Here is a 16,594-nt window from a genome sequence, read left to right as displayed (position 1 = left end):
TTTTTCGCAGCTTATGCATCACTGGGAAACACCCATACACTCTTGCATTCATACTCTTACACTACGGCCAATTTAGCTTACCCAATTGACCTATAGCGCATGTCTTTGGATAGTGGAAACCGGAGCACCTGGAGGAAACCAACACGAACACAGAGAGAACATGCAAACTCCACACAGAAATGTCAACTGACCCAGCCGAGGCTTGAACCAGCGACTTTCTTGCTGTGAGGCTATTGTGCTACCCACTGCATGTTGGCCCGATTGGGTAGACTTTTATGGACAAAGAAAAATTAAAACCTATTTACAATAATTTAAGACAAGTCAAAATTTCAGTCTATTTAATACATTTTAAGTCCTCAAATTTAGTTTGTGAAAGTTCAGACATTTTAATACTTTTTAAAACTCTGCAGACACCCTGCTAAATCAAAGAGTTACCAAATAAACAAAGAACATATTTCCACAATAATGTTTTTGTGTTGAATGCTTCTTTGAATGTTAATGCACACCGAACTATCAAATGCCAGTAAAGAACCTTTAGTTTTAAGAGTTTAACAGCTCAATTTCCATTTCCTACTGTTTTCTGTTAAAGTTTATATTTTTAAAACTTAAAATATTAAAACAAATGAATGATTCCTTTTTATTTAATTAATATGCACAGTTCAAAATACTTTCAAAACATTTTGGTTAGTGAAAATCCAACCGCTGCCATTTGTCTCACACTCTGGATAGACTTACCAAAACAACACAATTCATTTTCTCCTTTGCAAATAATAATTATTGTCATTATCAAATTAAAATTTTACAAGAAGATACAGAGATTACTGTGTCCAAAGTATTAGAAGCACAAACCCTGAACGATTTGAGAATCAATTGTCCATCACTTTATTTCATCCCATTTCTTTTTTTATCAAACATACTCTTTAAATCCAATCCTAACATTATGAGGCACAAATTTTAGAATAAAAATTGTAATTGACCTCAATTTTCAAATTAAAGAACTCTTCACCTTTTTTTAAAGAGTTAAACAGTTGAGATTTACCATTTTGTAAATTCAGTCTGGTAGAAGAACTTTTAGCTTAGCTTAGCATACATCATTGAATCAGATTAGACCATTAGCATCTCACTCAAAACAATTCATTTCACTTCAGCTTTAAATATGAAAATGATCCAAACTCTCTCCATTCCAAATAATAATTATTGTCATTATCAAATGAAAACTATACATAAACCAGACGCTCACAGCTTTTAATCAGCTTTAATATGCTCAGATACATTGTCAGTCTGCTTCAAAATGTCATATATATTTTTCCAGGTTTTTCTTTTTTACACAAAAAGTATAAAACAAACTCACAAACTGTGAATTACATCTTAATTAATGGGCCAAGAGCTTATGCAAATAGTATTGTATTTCTTGTTTTAATAAATGTCAAAAATAGATATTTGCTCTAAATACATGCGGCACTTGACTTTATTTAATCGTGTGTCTTTCTTACAGTGTTTTTCTTTTCTTTAGCATCGTCAACTATGACACTAGTGATGATAGGCACATGCTCAATGGCAAAATCAAATAACTGTGCTACCAACAGCGTTAGGTGCCACAGTTCACTTTTGGTTTCAAAAATGACATATTACATTTGGTTTTGAGCATTTAGTAGTGCTTTGTTACCTTTTATCTACATATACACAAACCTGCCTCAGAAAAATAAGAAAGCCAAGTTCCATATTAACTGTAGATAACTCACAACTTCCATTCTATTAAGGCTAACAATTGACACAAGCTTGTGAACGTAGAGTAATGCTAACATGGGGAAATGGCATTAATAAGAGAGATTATTGTGTCCAAAGGATTAGGAGCAAAAAGCCTGAATGATTTGGGAATCTTTTCTTATCAAAGACACTCTCTGAATCCAATCTTACCCTTTTGAGGCACAATTTTGAGATTAAAAAATTGTTACTGATGTCAGTTTTCAAATTAACGGAACGCTCCTCCTTTTTGAGAAACATTTTACAAGTCTCCTAGAGTTAAACAGTTGAGTTTCACCATGTTTTAATCCATTCAGCCAATCACCATGTCTGGCAGGAGCACTTTTAGCGTAGCTTAGCATAAATCATTGAATCGGATTAGACCATAGCATCTCGCTCAAAAAAATTCATAGTAATTTTTCAATTTATGTTGGTCTTATAAACGATGTAACTACATAGGATTTAGATTTATTTCATAAAAAATATGAACTCTTTTAAAAAATATTTGAGCAAATTCTAATGGTCTCATCCGATTCAATGATTAAAGCTAAGCTAAGCTAAAAGTGCTTCTTTTAATAAATTCAAAAATAGTACAACTTAACTGATTGACTTTAGGGGGCCTGTAAAATGACCCTATTTCCAAAAAAGTGCAGTGCTCCTTTAAAGTAGGCAATGAATTATGAATCACAATAGATAATGTACAATTTTTATACCATTAAAGCTAACAATTGACACAAGCTTCATGAAGAACTTAGAGTAATGCTAACATGGGGAAATGACATTAATAAGAGAGGTTATTGTGGCCAAAGTATTAGGAGAAAAAAATCCTGAATGATTTAAGAATCAATTGTCCATCACTGTATTTCATCCCATTTCTTTCCCTTATCAAAGATACTCTCTAAATCCAATCCTAACATTATGAGGCCTCTCCACCTCTCTGAAACTCTTCACCTTTCAAAGAGTCAAACAGTTTTGAGTTACCATTTTGAAATTCATTCAGCCTATATCCGGGTATGGCAGGAGCACTTTTAGCTTAGCTTAGCATAAATCATTGAATCAGATTAGACCATTAGCATCTCATTAAAAAAATTCATATCAACTTTTCAATTTATGTAGGTCTTTATAACTATAATTATAGAAAGGTTTAGCTTTGAATAGTCAAATGATCTAAACTCTTTTCTGATATCTTTGAGCGAGATACTACTGGTCTAATCCGATTCAATAGTTTATGCTAAGCTAAAATAGTAAAACGCAACTGTTTAACTATAGGGGGTTTGTAAAAATTCCAAAAGAGCCTATTTGCAAAAACAAAGAGTGCTCCTTTAAAGTAGTTTATGAATTACGACTCACAATAGGGCTGATTTTCTAGAAAAAGAAATAAAATCCAATCATTTTCATAGCCTTTTCATACAAATCACACACAATCACATTCATTAAACTTGGCATATGCTCTCCTTATTTTACATCCCTCACATCAACTAATATTAATAACTTATTAGGCATGTGAGTGAAATTATGTCGCACAAATAGTGTGTAAAACAGGTTCAACAGAATCTGAAAGTCATCTTTTCTATGCAAAAAAGTCATAATACCTTTCCTATGAACATTTGATTGAGTTACCAAGCAATAATAACTCAAATCATAGTGACAGAAGCAAATGTGTACTGGTTCTGAGTGGGTTTGGATTGCAAAAAGAATCATAAATAGGACCAAAGCTAATTGTGAACCCTGATTTACCTCGTGATCATGGCTGAGGTCACCGTCTCTAACAAATCATTCAACACCCCCCAAATAAGCTAGATAAAGATGAAAAAATGCACATACATATATTGTTATTTCTTGGCTTCGACATATAAAATCATATATTCATATAGCAGTATTAATCCCCCAAAACATAAATAAGTTTGCTGGATTTTCGCAACTGAAAGCAGAGGCCTTTGGTGCGGCTGGCTGGCCGGCGTCTGATTGGTGGAGAAAAGCTCCGCCTGTAGTCATGTGATTGAAGAACTAAGGAGCGTATCTGGAAGTGCTTGGTCACGACTCGTCCATCATCTTGAGTTGAGGCGAGGGGCGGTCTGACGAATACAAACATGCTGTTATTCACACTGTTTTTGATTTGAATTATTTTTAGATAAGCATAGATTCAAATGTATTTGCTCACCACAGAAAGGTGTCCATTCTTAGCCTTGACTATCAGCAACTCTGAGCCAGCTGTAAAGTCTATGATCCCTTCTTTTCCCTGTGCCACATCGAACTTTATACTGTTCATCAGAGAAAAAGCAAAGCATATTTCTATTAGGTAGTTTAAAGGATAATAATCAGCCAGTTTGGAGTTTTTGTTATATAAACATGTACATATTATTTTGCTGTTTGAATTCTTTTCGATTTTGTAAATAAATGTACTTATTTTTGCATTGTTTGGTTGTCGTTTTGCCACCAATTCTCTACAAACTGAGTCACATCAAAATGTTACCCTAGAGCTAAACTTTAAAGTCTTAACATTCAAATGGGGCTAATGATTTTTGAGTTTGTTGGTGGCAATTGGTTAGTTTGTGTATTGCACATAACATATGCATGCGGAAGGATATTGTGTTACCTGTTTGTGTAGTCTGTGTCATGGGGGGTTTTAGTTTGCAGAATTTTGTTACAAAACCAACTCTCTACAAACTGAGTCACATCAAAATGTTACCTCTTTAACCCCTAGGGCTAAATTTCTAAGTCAAAACATTTAAATGGGGGCTCGTCCGGGATTTCTTTTAATAAAAACATACCTGAAATAGTGATGATTTTTGTGTTTTTTTTTGGCACAACATATTTATTACTTTGTTCTATTTGCATATTACAACAGATAACACAGTAACAGAATAATAATCATGAAGACACAGCAAACTTTTTACACCCTATTCTCCTTCCTATCAACCCATTGCCTATAAAAAATAAATAAATATACAAGGAAAATAAAGGATATGATTAAATCAGGAACAGAATGTTTCCCGGGTCTATGTTTAGACCATGATACTCCCCTACTCCCTCTAAACTTGATTTTGTAGTAGCAGACTGCCAGCATTTACATTGTACTTCAGAAAGTTATTAAAAGGTCTCCAGATATCTTCAAACACATTTTGTTTCTTTTTGACAATGTATGTGATCTTTTCCATTGACATATGCATTTTCTTAAATTTACTTTCCAATTCTAGGTTGATTTATATTTTTCCAATTAAGAGCAATAATACGTTTAGCTTATAAAATACACATCTATGAATCTGACCTCTTTGCTTTGTAAGAGAGGGCTGACAGGAATATTTGTGTTTGTTGGTGGAAATTGGCGTTATTGCACATAACAAACGTATGAGGAAGGATATCGTGTTACCTGTTGGTTTAATCTGTGTCATGGAGGTTTTAAGTTTGTAGAATTTTGTTACAAAACCAGCTCTCTACAAACTGAGTCGCATCAAAATGTTACCTCTTTAACCCCTAAACTTTAGAAGTTTACAAACAGCTGTACTCTGCTTACATCCATTTCCTAAGAAAAATAATCTACCTAAAATACCCAAAAGAATCATTAATATAGTCAGGAAAGAGTGTTTAAAGTTATAAATCTTCTTTCCCTTAATAACATACATTAGATGATTTAATCTTTCTCTTGAGAGATACTTAAACTTGTACATATTATTTTGCTGTTTGAATTCTTTTCAATTTTGTAAATAAATTCACTTGTTTTTTTGCATTATTTGGTTGTCGTTTTGCTATTTTGCCACCAACTCTCTACAAACTGGGTCACTTCAAAAGGTTACCTTAGAGCTAAACTTTAAAGTCAAAATATTTAAATGGGGGCTCGTCCGGGATCTCTTTTAATAAAAAGATACCAGAAACAGTGATGATGTTTTGTGTTTGTTGGTGGCAATTGGCTTTAGTTTGTTTATTGCACATAACATACATATGCGGAAGGATATCGTGTTACTTGTTTGTTTAGTCTGTGCCATGGAGGTTTTCAGTTTGCAGAATTTTGTTACAAAACCAATTCTCTACGAACTGAGTCGAATCAAAATGTCTTTAACCCCTAGAGCTAAACTTTAAAGTTGTAACATTTAAATGGGGGCTCGTCCAGGATCTCTTTTAATAAAAAGATGCTTGAAATAGTGATGATTTTTGTGTTTGTTGGTGGCAATTAGCCTTAATTTGTGTATTGTACATAACATACATATGTGGAAGGATTTCATGTTACTTGTTTTTTAAGTCTGTTATAAAGGTTTTCAGTTTGCAGAACTTTGTTACAAAACCAACTCTCTACATCAAAATGTTACCTCTTTGACCCCTTGAGCTATTTTGTAAAGTCGTAACACTAACCAACCAGCAAGATATGCTTTTATTTTAGAAATCTGATCTAAACCTGAAAGCTGCAACTTGGTTTTATTGAAAACATTAATACGCTTCTTGCAAGTTTTTCTTATTTATGACTCCACACTACTTCAAATAGAAAAAAATTATATAGAAAACCCTAGAGCAAATAGTTTCTGCATTAATTCTTAGATTCTCATAATGCTGATGCCACTGTATGATATACAAATGGGCATACTCGGCTTACATCCAATTCCTTAAAAAATATCACTCATCTAAAATACCTTAAATAATCATTAATAATTATAGTCAGGAAAGAGTGTTTAAAGTTATTTGCGTTTACATAAATTCATGAAACCAGCTCACATGACAGCTGTATGCAAAAGCATTCTCCTTTAAGGACATTTGAGTGTACAGTTAAAAACTAGCCTGGAGCACCATATGCTGTTAAAATATAAGCTCACAATTGATTCAAGAGAAAATTGTGACGCATTTTGAATATCTGTGAATTGATGCAATTTCTGGAACAAATTTTCACCATGACTGAACAGTAACACTCAGTGTTGACAGATATAGCTGACTTTTTCCAGCCCAAAAGCTGTCCAAAACCCGCCCAAACTCACAAAAACACCCAAAATGTTAGATTAATATTTTATTTAATTAAAATTTATCTAAATCAGAAATTAGTCTAGTTAATTTAACTGTCATATTCCTTTAACCATACAGCACAGAAACACTGTGCCCCGCTCACCCACACACTGCACTTTGATGTGTAGATTCCACTACCTATTAGAGTATGTTTTACTTTCAAAAATGTGGTATAGATTTGTCCCATTTGGCGTTTTAAATTCTTTTGAACATATTTAGGTGCTGCTTTTCAATCAGACAACACTTCTAAGTTTGTTTTTGCTGTCAATTGCAGAAAAATATGATTGATAAAAGTGTTATGATTAAACCACTGTGAGTTTAACTGCTGGCACTGCATAAAGCTCGTGCATGAGAAAGAGTCAGATTTTGATTCAACTTCCTTCACCTCCTCTTGCGGGTGGGCCCATGCAGTTTGCGCTATGCACTAGTAACTACTAACTGAATGAAGCAGGAGCACTGTTATGTTCTGTTAAATAATTTGCAGATAAAATTAACATTTCAAAACCGTCCAAATTTTGTCAGCCCGCATCGCATACGCTGTTTTTTACTCGCACATTTAATCAAATTCAAAACAGCCTAATCTAGCAACACCGGCCACACTGCCAAGAATAAATATATTAATTAAATAATGATAATAATAATAATAAATAAATAAAAATTTGGGTTTTGTTCAATAATTTTAGCCCTTCAAAACCATTTCAGGCCAAAAATCAAACGTTTCTATCTAAAATGTGGTGCATCTCTAACTCTTAAATCTGACTTGATCTTTGATTTTGAACTCGGCTTGTAACTCACCTCCCCTGGTTAATGTTAATGTCGTCCATCTTGTCAGCACAGATAGCCACTTTGGTTAACGTCTCAATGACATGCTCATTCTGAAGCACCACATCACCCTGTAGACAGCAAAACAGGTCACATATTAACAGCTCCTTTAAGAGAATAAATAGCAAATAACTAATGTTTAGATTTACCTTCTGCTTATTGTCCTCAGAAGCAACATGAAAAACAAACATGCCGTCGCTCAGAGAGCTGACAGAAATCCCTACAGACAAAACAGAAGTGGACATTGTCACTTTTTCGTTGGTTAGCACTTTTTAAAAAAATCAACACAGGTGTAAGTGAAGTCTAAAATGTTTTGAGTGTGTAGACATTTCCAAAAGTATTCAATTCACCTTAATTTGTATAGCGCTTTTACAATGTAGATTGTGTCAAAGCAGTAAGTAAAGTATAGTAGCATAGTAAATTGAAACAGTGTAGTTCAGTATTTACTGTTTAAGTTCAGTTTAGCACAGCTCAGTTCAGTGAGATTTAATAATAAAGGGGAAAAAAGGTAGTTGAAAGCATGTTTAATCGGGCAGCTTTGGTAGTGCAAACACCTACGTGCAGTCATTGCTCTGTAAAACAACATTTGAGAATTCTTTGAAAAATAATTAAAATTTCTAAGTATTTCCTATTACAGTATATTTTACTTCTGTAGAAAGTCTTATTTCTGTTAGTTTGGCTGGAATAAAAATATAGATATACATTTAAAATGTATATATACAAAAACTGCTAAGGTCAAAATTATTAGCCCCCTAAGAAAATAAGTTTTTCGGGCTGGCTAGAATTGTCCAAGTTATCCAATGACTGATTAAACCAACCTGAAGTGTCTTTTCCAAACAATGACATAGCTCGCAATGCATTGTTTGGGCAAAGAACGATGTAGTGATGAGTGTTTTCTAAAACCGTAGTTGCTTTGCCGCAGATCTATCATTTGAACCACGTTAGTTTTAACATAAAATATCTATAATGACTCTTTAAACGGGGTGAAGTAACAACTTCTTTAGAGAAAAATTTTTTTTTTGTGCCAATTACATTGTTTACACACGCACACATTTAAAAAAAAAAATCCAATATGAGTTTTTGTAAAAACATGCCCTCATTTTCCATATTAATTGAAATATATGTATACGGCACATACAGGGCCTATGTTTCCTTTACAAATATTATTGAGAATGTTCCATAGTCTATTCTAGAACATGAAACCACTAAGCTAACATGTATTCTACTCTCATTTATAAATCATAAAAATTGTTAATGGTTGTAATTTATGTAATGAGAAAAGACAAAAAAATCCTACTTAAAAATAATAATTATTATTAATTTTTATTATTATTATTAAGTAGGATATTTATTATTTATTTATTTATTTATTTATTTATTATTATTATTATTTTTAAGCCTACTTTAACACCTTAATGCATTCAAACCACTGCAGAAATGTTCTAATCAACAGGCCCATGTCATATACAGTTCAGATACTTAATAAATAACTTACTATAAATTAAAACCATTAACGTATACTATGTTTTTTTTTTTCCACATGCTTTGGAGACGTAAATGTAAATTCTGCTTTCAAATAATAGGTCACCTATAGCTTTCGTCATGAGCCACATCAGCATTCAAAATTGGCATTAAAGTTTTTAAAGTGCACCACAAAGGGAGCAGAATTGACAATATGAAGATCGCTAAAACTGAACTGTAAAAATACTTTGAAAGCAAATAACATCTACCACAGATGATTTAGATGTTTTTTAATCATTTATTCATTCATTCATTTTCTTGTCGGCTTAGTCCCTTTATTAATCCGGGGTTGCCACAGCGGAATGAACCGGCAACTTATCCAGCAAGTTTTTACGCAGCGGATGCCCTTCCAACCACAACCCATCTCTGGGAAACATCCACCCACACATTCACATTCACACTCTTTTTTAAATCATTCCAAGTTTAAACGTTGGAATGTTTGAAAGGTATAGGGCATAGGGTGGATAAGTGGGAATAGAACACAGCCAGGAACTATGCTTCGAACTACAGCTCTAGAGATGTGGTTGCAAATGTTGAAATTTGCAACGCAGTTTGCGAATGTTCGTTGGAACGATGGATTTAGGAAATGCTAAATATTTATTAAAACTTTGTTTAAAAATGGGTTTAAAAAATCTTCCCTCCGTTAACCAGCTCTTATATTTGAAAAAGTCCTAGCAGTTCTACTAAAACACACATACTACAATCAAAATATACATTTCTACAAGACATGCTTTTTTTTGGTCAATGAATGAAGGCACAAATACCAGTAAACGGACTACTGCTAACAGTAAATAAGTAAATAACATTGGATGATTAAAACACCATCTTGTTCCAACAATTTTAAATCTGAAAGAGTGATTACTACAAATGCCACAAGGTTTAACGGAAAAAAATCTGTCATTGCAAAATGTTCACATAAATCCTAACTGTAGTTTTTAGGTTAAACTACTATTCATATTTAAGCTCTATCCCTCCTCCTTCTCACCTTTCAGTGAGTTGTAGTCGATCCGCTGTTTGAGTTTGCCCTCCTCCACAATAACGGCACTGTCAGACATGAGCAGGAGCTGTCGGTTGCGTGCTTTATATCCTTTTCGGTCATACTTAATGACTGGAACAGCATACTACAGGGAAGGACGGATGAAGGTTAGATTACATTAGCAGACTCACATACTGTCTATGATCACATGCTTCACATTTTGGGATTTTTGTTTTGTTTTCTGAAGAAACAAAGTAGGCTAATAAGCAATATTTCACAATTAATTATGTAAAATGACAGATTCATGGATTTTTGAATCACATTAAAGAAAGATTTCCAAAATAGCCTGTCCAGAATTCAACTGACCTTCATCTTTTCGTTTCCCAGAGCCTGCAGCACTTTAGGATTGATGTCCTCACCATCTTTTGAACACACAAAAGAACATTTAGAATATACAACGCATCTCTAAATTGAGCTTGATAATAGTGACTGAAAACTCACTGAGCCTTGTGTTCACAAAAAGTTTTGGGACGCTTTGAGGATAGTTGTCCTTCTTGTCCTTAAAGATTTTACTCGCAACCACTTTCTGCTCCATCTGAAACAGCAGATAATAATGCTTAATTTGCAGTAGACTAAATAATGAATAATCAATAACAAACTAAATTTGGTCAATAATAATAATAAAAATAATAATTAAAAACTAAACATGTGTGCAGAAGTTGACAACATTTTTCTTAATGTCCAGTATCTAGATAGCTATAGTTGAATGAATTAATACATTTATAAAAAAATAAATAAAGAATAAAATAAAATCATTAATAATTTGTAATGAATACGATATATACAGTAAATTTCAAAATGAGACAGATTGCTTACATTTTAAGTTAGAGCTCAATATGCAGGTGGCAAAAAATAGATAAGTAAATATTCAAATATAAACAAACGGCATTAAACATAACAATAAAATTTAAGACATAAATATAACAATGACATTTTTTATTAAATAAAATATTTTAATCAATTTTGCCTCCAAAATTTCTATTTAGGTCCATCAATCAAGTGAATAAAAAAAGTCCTATAAATATGATTTATATGATTTTATATTATCTTATAGAATTTCCAAGAACTTAACAATTACATTACATTACACAACAAATAAAAAATTCAATTCAATTCAATTTTAATTTAATTTAAATGTTAAAACAAATTCTGGGCTCAATCTTTACTTCTAATAGACAACAAAGAAGTTAATAAACAAAAGATTTAATATGAAATAATGAATAAACAAAATGCAAACAAATATCTCATAAGATGTCAGACCTGATGCTTCCATTCTGGGTTGATGTTCTTGCAGTACTTCCTCACCATGTTCTGCATGCAGAGTTTGCGGAGGTGCTGTGAAGCCTGAGAGAAAAGATTGAATCTCTCAGCTCAGATCTGGAGGAAAACATGGCTGATTCCTGACTGAGATAATCTTACCTCGACCAGTGCTGGAGGTGGTGTTGGCCAGCTCTTATCCAGAACTGTTTTAGGCTGGCACCTGTGCAAATTCATCAGGAACGAGTAGCGAACGTAATCCAGGAAGTACTCGTTTTCTGGGCATCGCGGCTGGTGGCGGTAGATGAAGCCTTTAATGAACCTGTAACGTGTGAAAAACAAAAGCTGCAGTGAGAATAAGCTCTCTTACTGGACAGAATAACAGCATTACTGGCTGTACTGATCAGGCTAGGTATTGATTCACTGTTCCACTTCAATTTTATTCTGATTCACAAGCTCTTGATACACTTTGATTAAATTCCAATCAATCAAAATAGATTTAATACAAATGCTGTGAACATTTCTGATAATGATCAGTGAGCACTTTGTTATTCTTATCCACGCAACTCAGATAATGTAAGCTAGCAAAATAAACATTGAAACTTTCATTCTTCAACTTTAAAGGGGACCTATTATGCAAAAAACACTTTTATAGGGGGGTTAAGCACAGTTGTGGGGCAACAGTGTGTGAATATAGCCAGCCTCTATTGGTCAAAACTAATAATTTATTTTTTTTAATCACACTTGATTAAAACAGTCTGCAGAAACAGTTTGATTCACATTCTCCCTTTGTTACATGTTATCAGAAGGGGAAAGCCCCGCTCATTAGTGACGATCTCTCCATCATTAGCATAAACAGCCCTGAGCGAGAAGCAGCGTCCACCTTTAGAGTTTTAAATCTGCCGCTATGGTGAGACAAAGGCTACACCAAAATGGTCACCAAAATGGCACAATTAGGATCAAAGCCTAAACGATCCAGTTTTAAAGAGTTTAAAACAATTATTTGTGTTGTATTTCAAGCCGACATATACTCTCTAGGGACATCAGAGACTTATTTTACATCTTGTAAAAAGGAGCATAATAGGTCCCTTTTAAGGATGACCATCTTGTATGACAGACCTGCGAATGGTGTCGGCAGCCTCTCTCCTGCGCTTTGCTGCCCTGCGGGCCAGAATTCCTCTCCACCAGGCTTGGATCCAGACAGCCGAGTGCCGCATTTTTTGGTATTTGGTTTTTTGACTGTAGCCCTTCCAGGATGACTGAAGTTGGGTGGCTGAGGGACAGTTTGTGAAGGTTAACATTAGGCAGACCACCCAGTGGGCATGATTTGTATTTAAAACAGCTCATACCAAGACTGTGTTTCCTGACTTCTAGTGCGTCTTCAGTGGCAAACAAGGTCTTGGGGAAGCGGATGAAGATTTTGGTCCTTTAAAAAATACATTCAATTCAATTCATCTTTATTTTTATAGCGCTTTTACAATCTAGATTGTGTTAAAGCAGCTTAACATAGAAGTTCTAGAGTTAAAGTTTAATTTTGTTATTTACATTGAAAGTTGTCTCCATCAATTTTGGTTCTAGATGAATAATACTAATGTTAAAACATTAATCCTAGCAATGCGTTCAGGCCTGTTTTGACCAGTAGACACAGAAAATGTATAGATGATAAGCAACTGATGTAGTTTTGTTCAAAATATGGTTTCTTTCAGCTATTGTTTACTGGTAAAATAACCACAGGAATAATTGGCTACCCAACGAAAGAGTGATTGGCTTGATTAGCAAACTGATCTGAAAAATACTTGATAGATTAACAACTCATTTTTAAAAGAGTTTTAAGAGATACAATTTAAAAAAAAGTTACAAACATATGTTTACACCATTTTGTTATGTACGGTCTGGAGCACCTTTAGGTGTCATAAATATGACAATTAAGACATTCATCATTAGTTGAATATTCAAAGGAATTTAATAAAAATTCCATTCATTCCAAAGTGGTTGTTCTTGGGAATTCCCAGATTATACATTATACATTTCCTACAATGATATGTTACAATAAGATTTCTCATCAATACTGAACATTTTTATTCATATAAAATATAAATATATGTATTAGTAATAGTATGTATATAGTAAATATATTAAGTTGCTAATCATATACATTATGATTTTAGTTAAAAAAGACCTAACTGTTTCATAACACAACATAATGATTCTTCAGGCCTTTTTGTGAAACATACAGATTTTAATAGCATAAAAAAGGTTGAAATATTTTATCTCTGTAACCAACCTGCCGAGTTTGTACTCCTCGGGCTTGTAGCCGAGGTGCTTGACAAGTGTGGACACACCATCCACTTGACGGCCGTCCCAGTTTGGCCAGGTGTCCGGACACAAAGACTTATACCTGAAAGAGGAAAACACCAGCATTACCCACTAATCTACCCACATGTGAAGCAGAAACAGGAACCACTGTTTTTGACACACTGTTGGTTCCCTTTGACCTTATTTACCACTGTAGTCCACAGGAAGTACAGAGCTTTTAAAAGAGGATTAGAAAGTGTCAAATTTACCATAGTTTACTACTAAATTTTAGTTTTAGTGGAGGCATGCTGGAAAAGAACAGCCTAAATCAGCTAAAATTCTTCAGGATAGCATGAATGACAATTAAAGCAGATTGTGGGTTATTATGAGGTATGTTTTATTAGCATTAGCACTAGTCTAGATTGATGTTTTTTCAGTATGTACATGCCAACCTCTGTAGGAAGGTCTCGTAGCGACGCCGGTATGCAAAGCCAGCTCTCCTCACCCGAAGGTTTTCCATCAGACCAAGATATTTTACTTGGTGTCTAATAAGGACTTCATCAAAACGCCCTGTAGAGAGAAGTATTTCAGTTTAATAATATAAAATATACATGTAATGTAGGTGTAAATCCATTATATTTTCTACAGTTGAGGATAAGAGCAGCTTAACAAACAAAAGACACCAACAACTATCAACAAAGAGGATGGCAAAACAAAGAAGCTTATTAAGTAAGAGAGAATAAGAGTGAAGGAACGAATGACTGCAGTGTGAACAATGAAACCATTGCACCACATATGGAGAAGAAGAACATAGCACTAAAAAACTTTGGTCTTAAAAATGAAAAGATTTAGCATTATATTTCTAAACGTACTTATATATTTATAATAAAATAAATGTACTTTAAAACTAATTTAAATGAATATTATCTAAAGGAAGCTTTACAATATTATATTTGTGCATATATAATAGATTAGTCAGTAGTGAAGCCAAATCTGGAGCTTATCTGACAAAATAAATTATGATAATGGTCCAAAATTAGTAGCTCAAATTTATGTTAGGGAAAAATAATTCATTAAATTAAAATTTAATTAAAAAAGGAGCAAAAATCTAGAGAAACAAAAAATATATAACATTTTGTAGTTTTTTTTGTGCAATTCTTTACATCAATTTAAATGTATTATTTGTCCATTTTTAAAGACGTTCTGTGACTAAAATATAATTTGAATAAATATATCTGTTTAATAAATCTGTTTTGTTCTAATCCACCAAAATATTTTACCTATATGTGGATAAAATATTCGTTTTCAAAAAGGGGTGTACTCATATAAATAATTTATTATTATAAATATAAATATGTATTTTAGTTTAATAATTTTAATTTAATTAACATTTTTCATTTTCATTGTTTTTAAATGTTGATTAAGCATGACAACAAGTCATACAATCATAGTTATACCTTAGAGAATCACATAAATACCGTATATAGAAATATCCCAATAATTCAGAACAATGCAATACAAAGTATGGTTGTCGCAATACCATTAATTCATCTTATGATACTATACCAGCTGAAATATGATAATCATAATTAGTATTGCGATACTGTAACTCATAACTCAAATTATAAAGAAAATTGTCAGAATTACTATATGTTATAATAGGCCTATTTGAATTTAGTTAATAACTCCCTTATTATTGTAAAACGTATTATATGCACCTCACTTCACCTAAATTTTATTCATTCTTTTTGTTTATTTTGTAGATAACTGACCAACAAAAAAAATATATTAAAATAAAGATACAAATTTTACCAAATGAAATTTGTTACAAAAGAGCATTTTTCCAACACAACTGGGCTGTATGAAGTGGTCAATTGTTTCAATGTTTCCTGTTGCTATTTTAGGTTTTATCTATTGTTTTTTTCTTTTTTTCAGTCACATCGGGTAAGAAAGATATTATCATGGTTGTTGTAGCTACTAAATCATATTGACAGGAACAGAAATGAACAGATTCAGATGTGCGTTCAAACTAAAGCGTTAGAAAAGGTGCAATAGGCTACCATAAAAGGCGCAAATTCTACGTAGTTTTGCAACCTTAAAGAGCTCCATAGACTATTAAAATAAAATGGTCTATTGTTGCACAAATGTGAGCATTTTGTGACTTTTCTACATGCATTATCTATTGTAGATAGACCATTGATGACGATACTACCGTTTACAAACTACAGTGGCACCACCAGTATTTTGGAGCCATAGTACTGTGAGGTACTACCATAGTACCAGTAAACCATGCTACCTTACATCAAAATATTACAATATTGTCGTAAATACCATGAAAACACTGCAAATTCCTGAAAGAAATCAGAGAAAAAAAGTGAAAGCACTAAATCTGTAAAAAGAGTATAGAAGATTGATCACTAACCTGCTTGCTTGGCATCATTAGGCTTGATGCAGCGCACGTAAGATGGCTCCTTAGACATCAGGATTTCCATCAACTTCGCCAGGCTGTTCTTGAACTGGGTTGCTGCCTGGTTGCAGCGAGCCAACGGTGCAAAGGTACAGGAAAATAAAGAGATGGGCAGTGAGTGAGGGAACACAAGTGGCAGTGTGAGAGTCCAGTCAGGCAGTGACAATGTGGGAGAAGCCAGTGGTCAACAATGCAAGCAAACAACTAAACAGCAGCCCACCCACACTCAACCAATGGAGCTCTGCAGTGTGGGCACTGCAATGGGATGGGGGGATTTCAGGGTTGTGTTCGGTCATGGGGGGTGCCACAGAGCCAGGGCATTCCTTATAATGTGGGTGGCAGAGATTCTTAATACCACGGACACAGGCCAAGATGCTAAACTTTATGAATACATGAGATAATAAACATCGCACTGATTCACAATAATAATACTACCAGAAAACAGAATGATTAACAGTAATACGGAT

The 16,594-nt window shown here is 33.5% G+C and overlaps 1 protein-coding gene across 4 annotated transcripts in view; it reads right to left on the bottom strand.

Moving 5' to 3' along the window:
• Positions 1-1,239: 1,239 nt before the first annotated feature.
• myo1cb (myosin Ic, paralog b) overlaps positions 1,240-16,594 on the bottom strand; it is an 84,747-nt gene continuing 69,392 nt past the window's right edge. For 3 of the 4 annotated variants that reach the window (XM_005157668.5, XM_005157667.6, XM_073923152.1), the window contains exons 18-31: positions 16,083-16,188; positions 14,113-14,230; positions 13,650-13,763; positions 12,715-12,791; positions 12,485-12,638; positions 11,528-11,687; positions 11,369-11,452; positions 10,550-10,643; positions 10,415-10,470; positions 10,058-10,193; positions 7,701-7,771; positions 7,525-7,622; positions 3,905-4,004; positions 1,240-3,818 (exon numbers count right to left, since the gene is read on the bottom strand). In XM_005157668.5, the coding sequence (XP_005157725.1) occupies positions 3,792-3,818; positions 3,905-4,004; positions 7,525-7,622; positions 7,701-7,771; positions 10,058-10,193; positions 10,415-10,470; positions 10,550-10,643; positions 11,369-11,452; positions 11,528-11,687; positions 12,485-12,638; positions 12,715-12,791; positions 13,650-13,763; positions 14,113-14,230; positions 16,083-16,188 (1,395 nt within the window). In that variant the 3' untranslated portion in view covers positions 1,240-3,791. The remainder of the gene's footprint in view (positions 3,819-3,904; positions 4,005-7,524; positions 7,623-7,700; positions 7,772-10,057; positions 10,194-10,414; positions 10,471-10,549; positions 10,644-11,368; positions 11,453-11,527; positions 11,688-12,484; positions 12,639-12,714; positions 12,792-13,649; positions 13,764-14,112; positions 14,231-16,082; positions 16,189-16,594) is intronic. The other variant, NM_001317189.1, reaches the window with a different exon arrangement.

The sequence above is a fragment of the Danio rerio genome, chromosome 15 (assembly GCF_049306965.1).
Source record: "Danio rerio strain Tuebingen ecotype United States chromosome 15, GRCz12tu, whole genome shotgun sequence".
In the NCBI taxonomy this organism is placed as follows: Eukaryota; Metazoa; Chordata; class Actinopteri; order Cypriniformes; family Danionidae; genus Danio; species Danio rerio.
The sequence above is the reverse complement of the archived record's forward strand: the minus strand, read 5'-3'. Positions and strand labels throughout refer to the sequence as shown.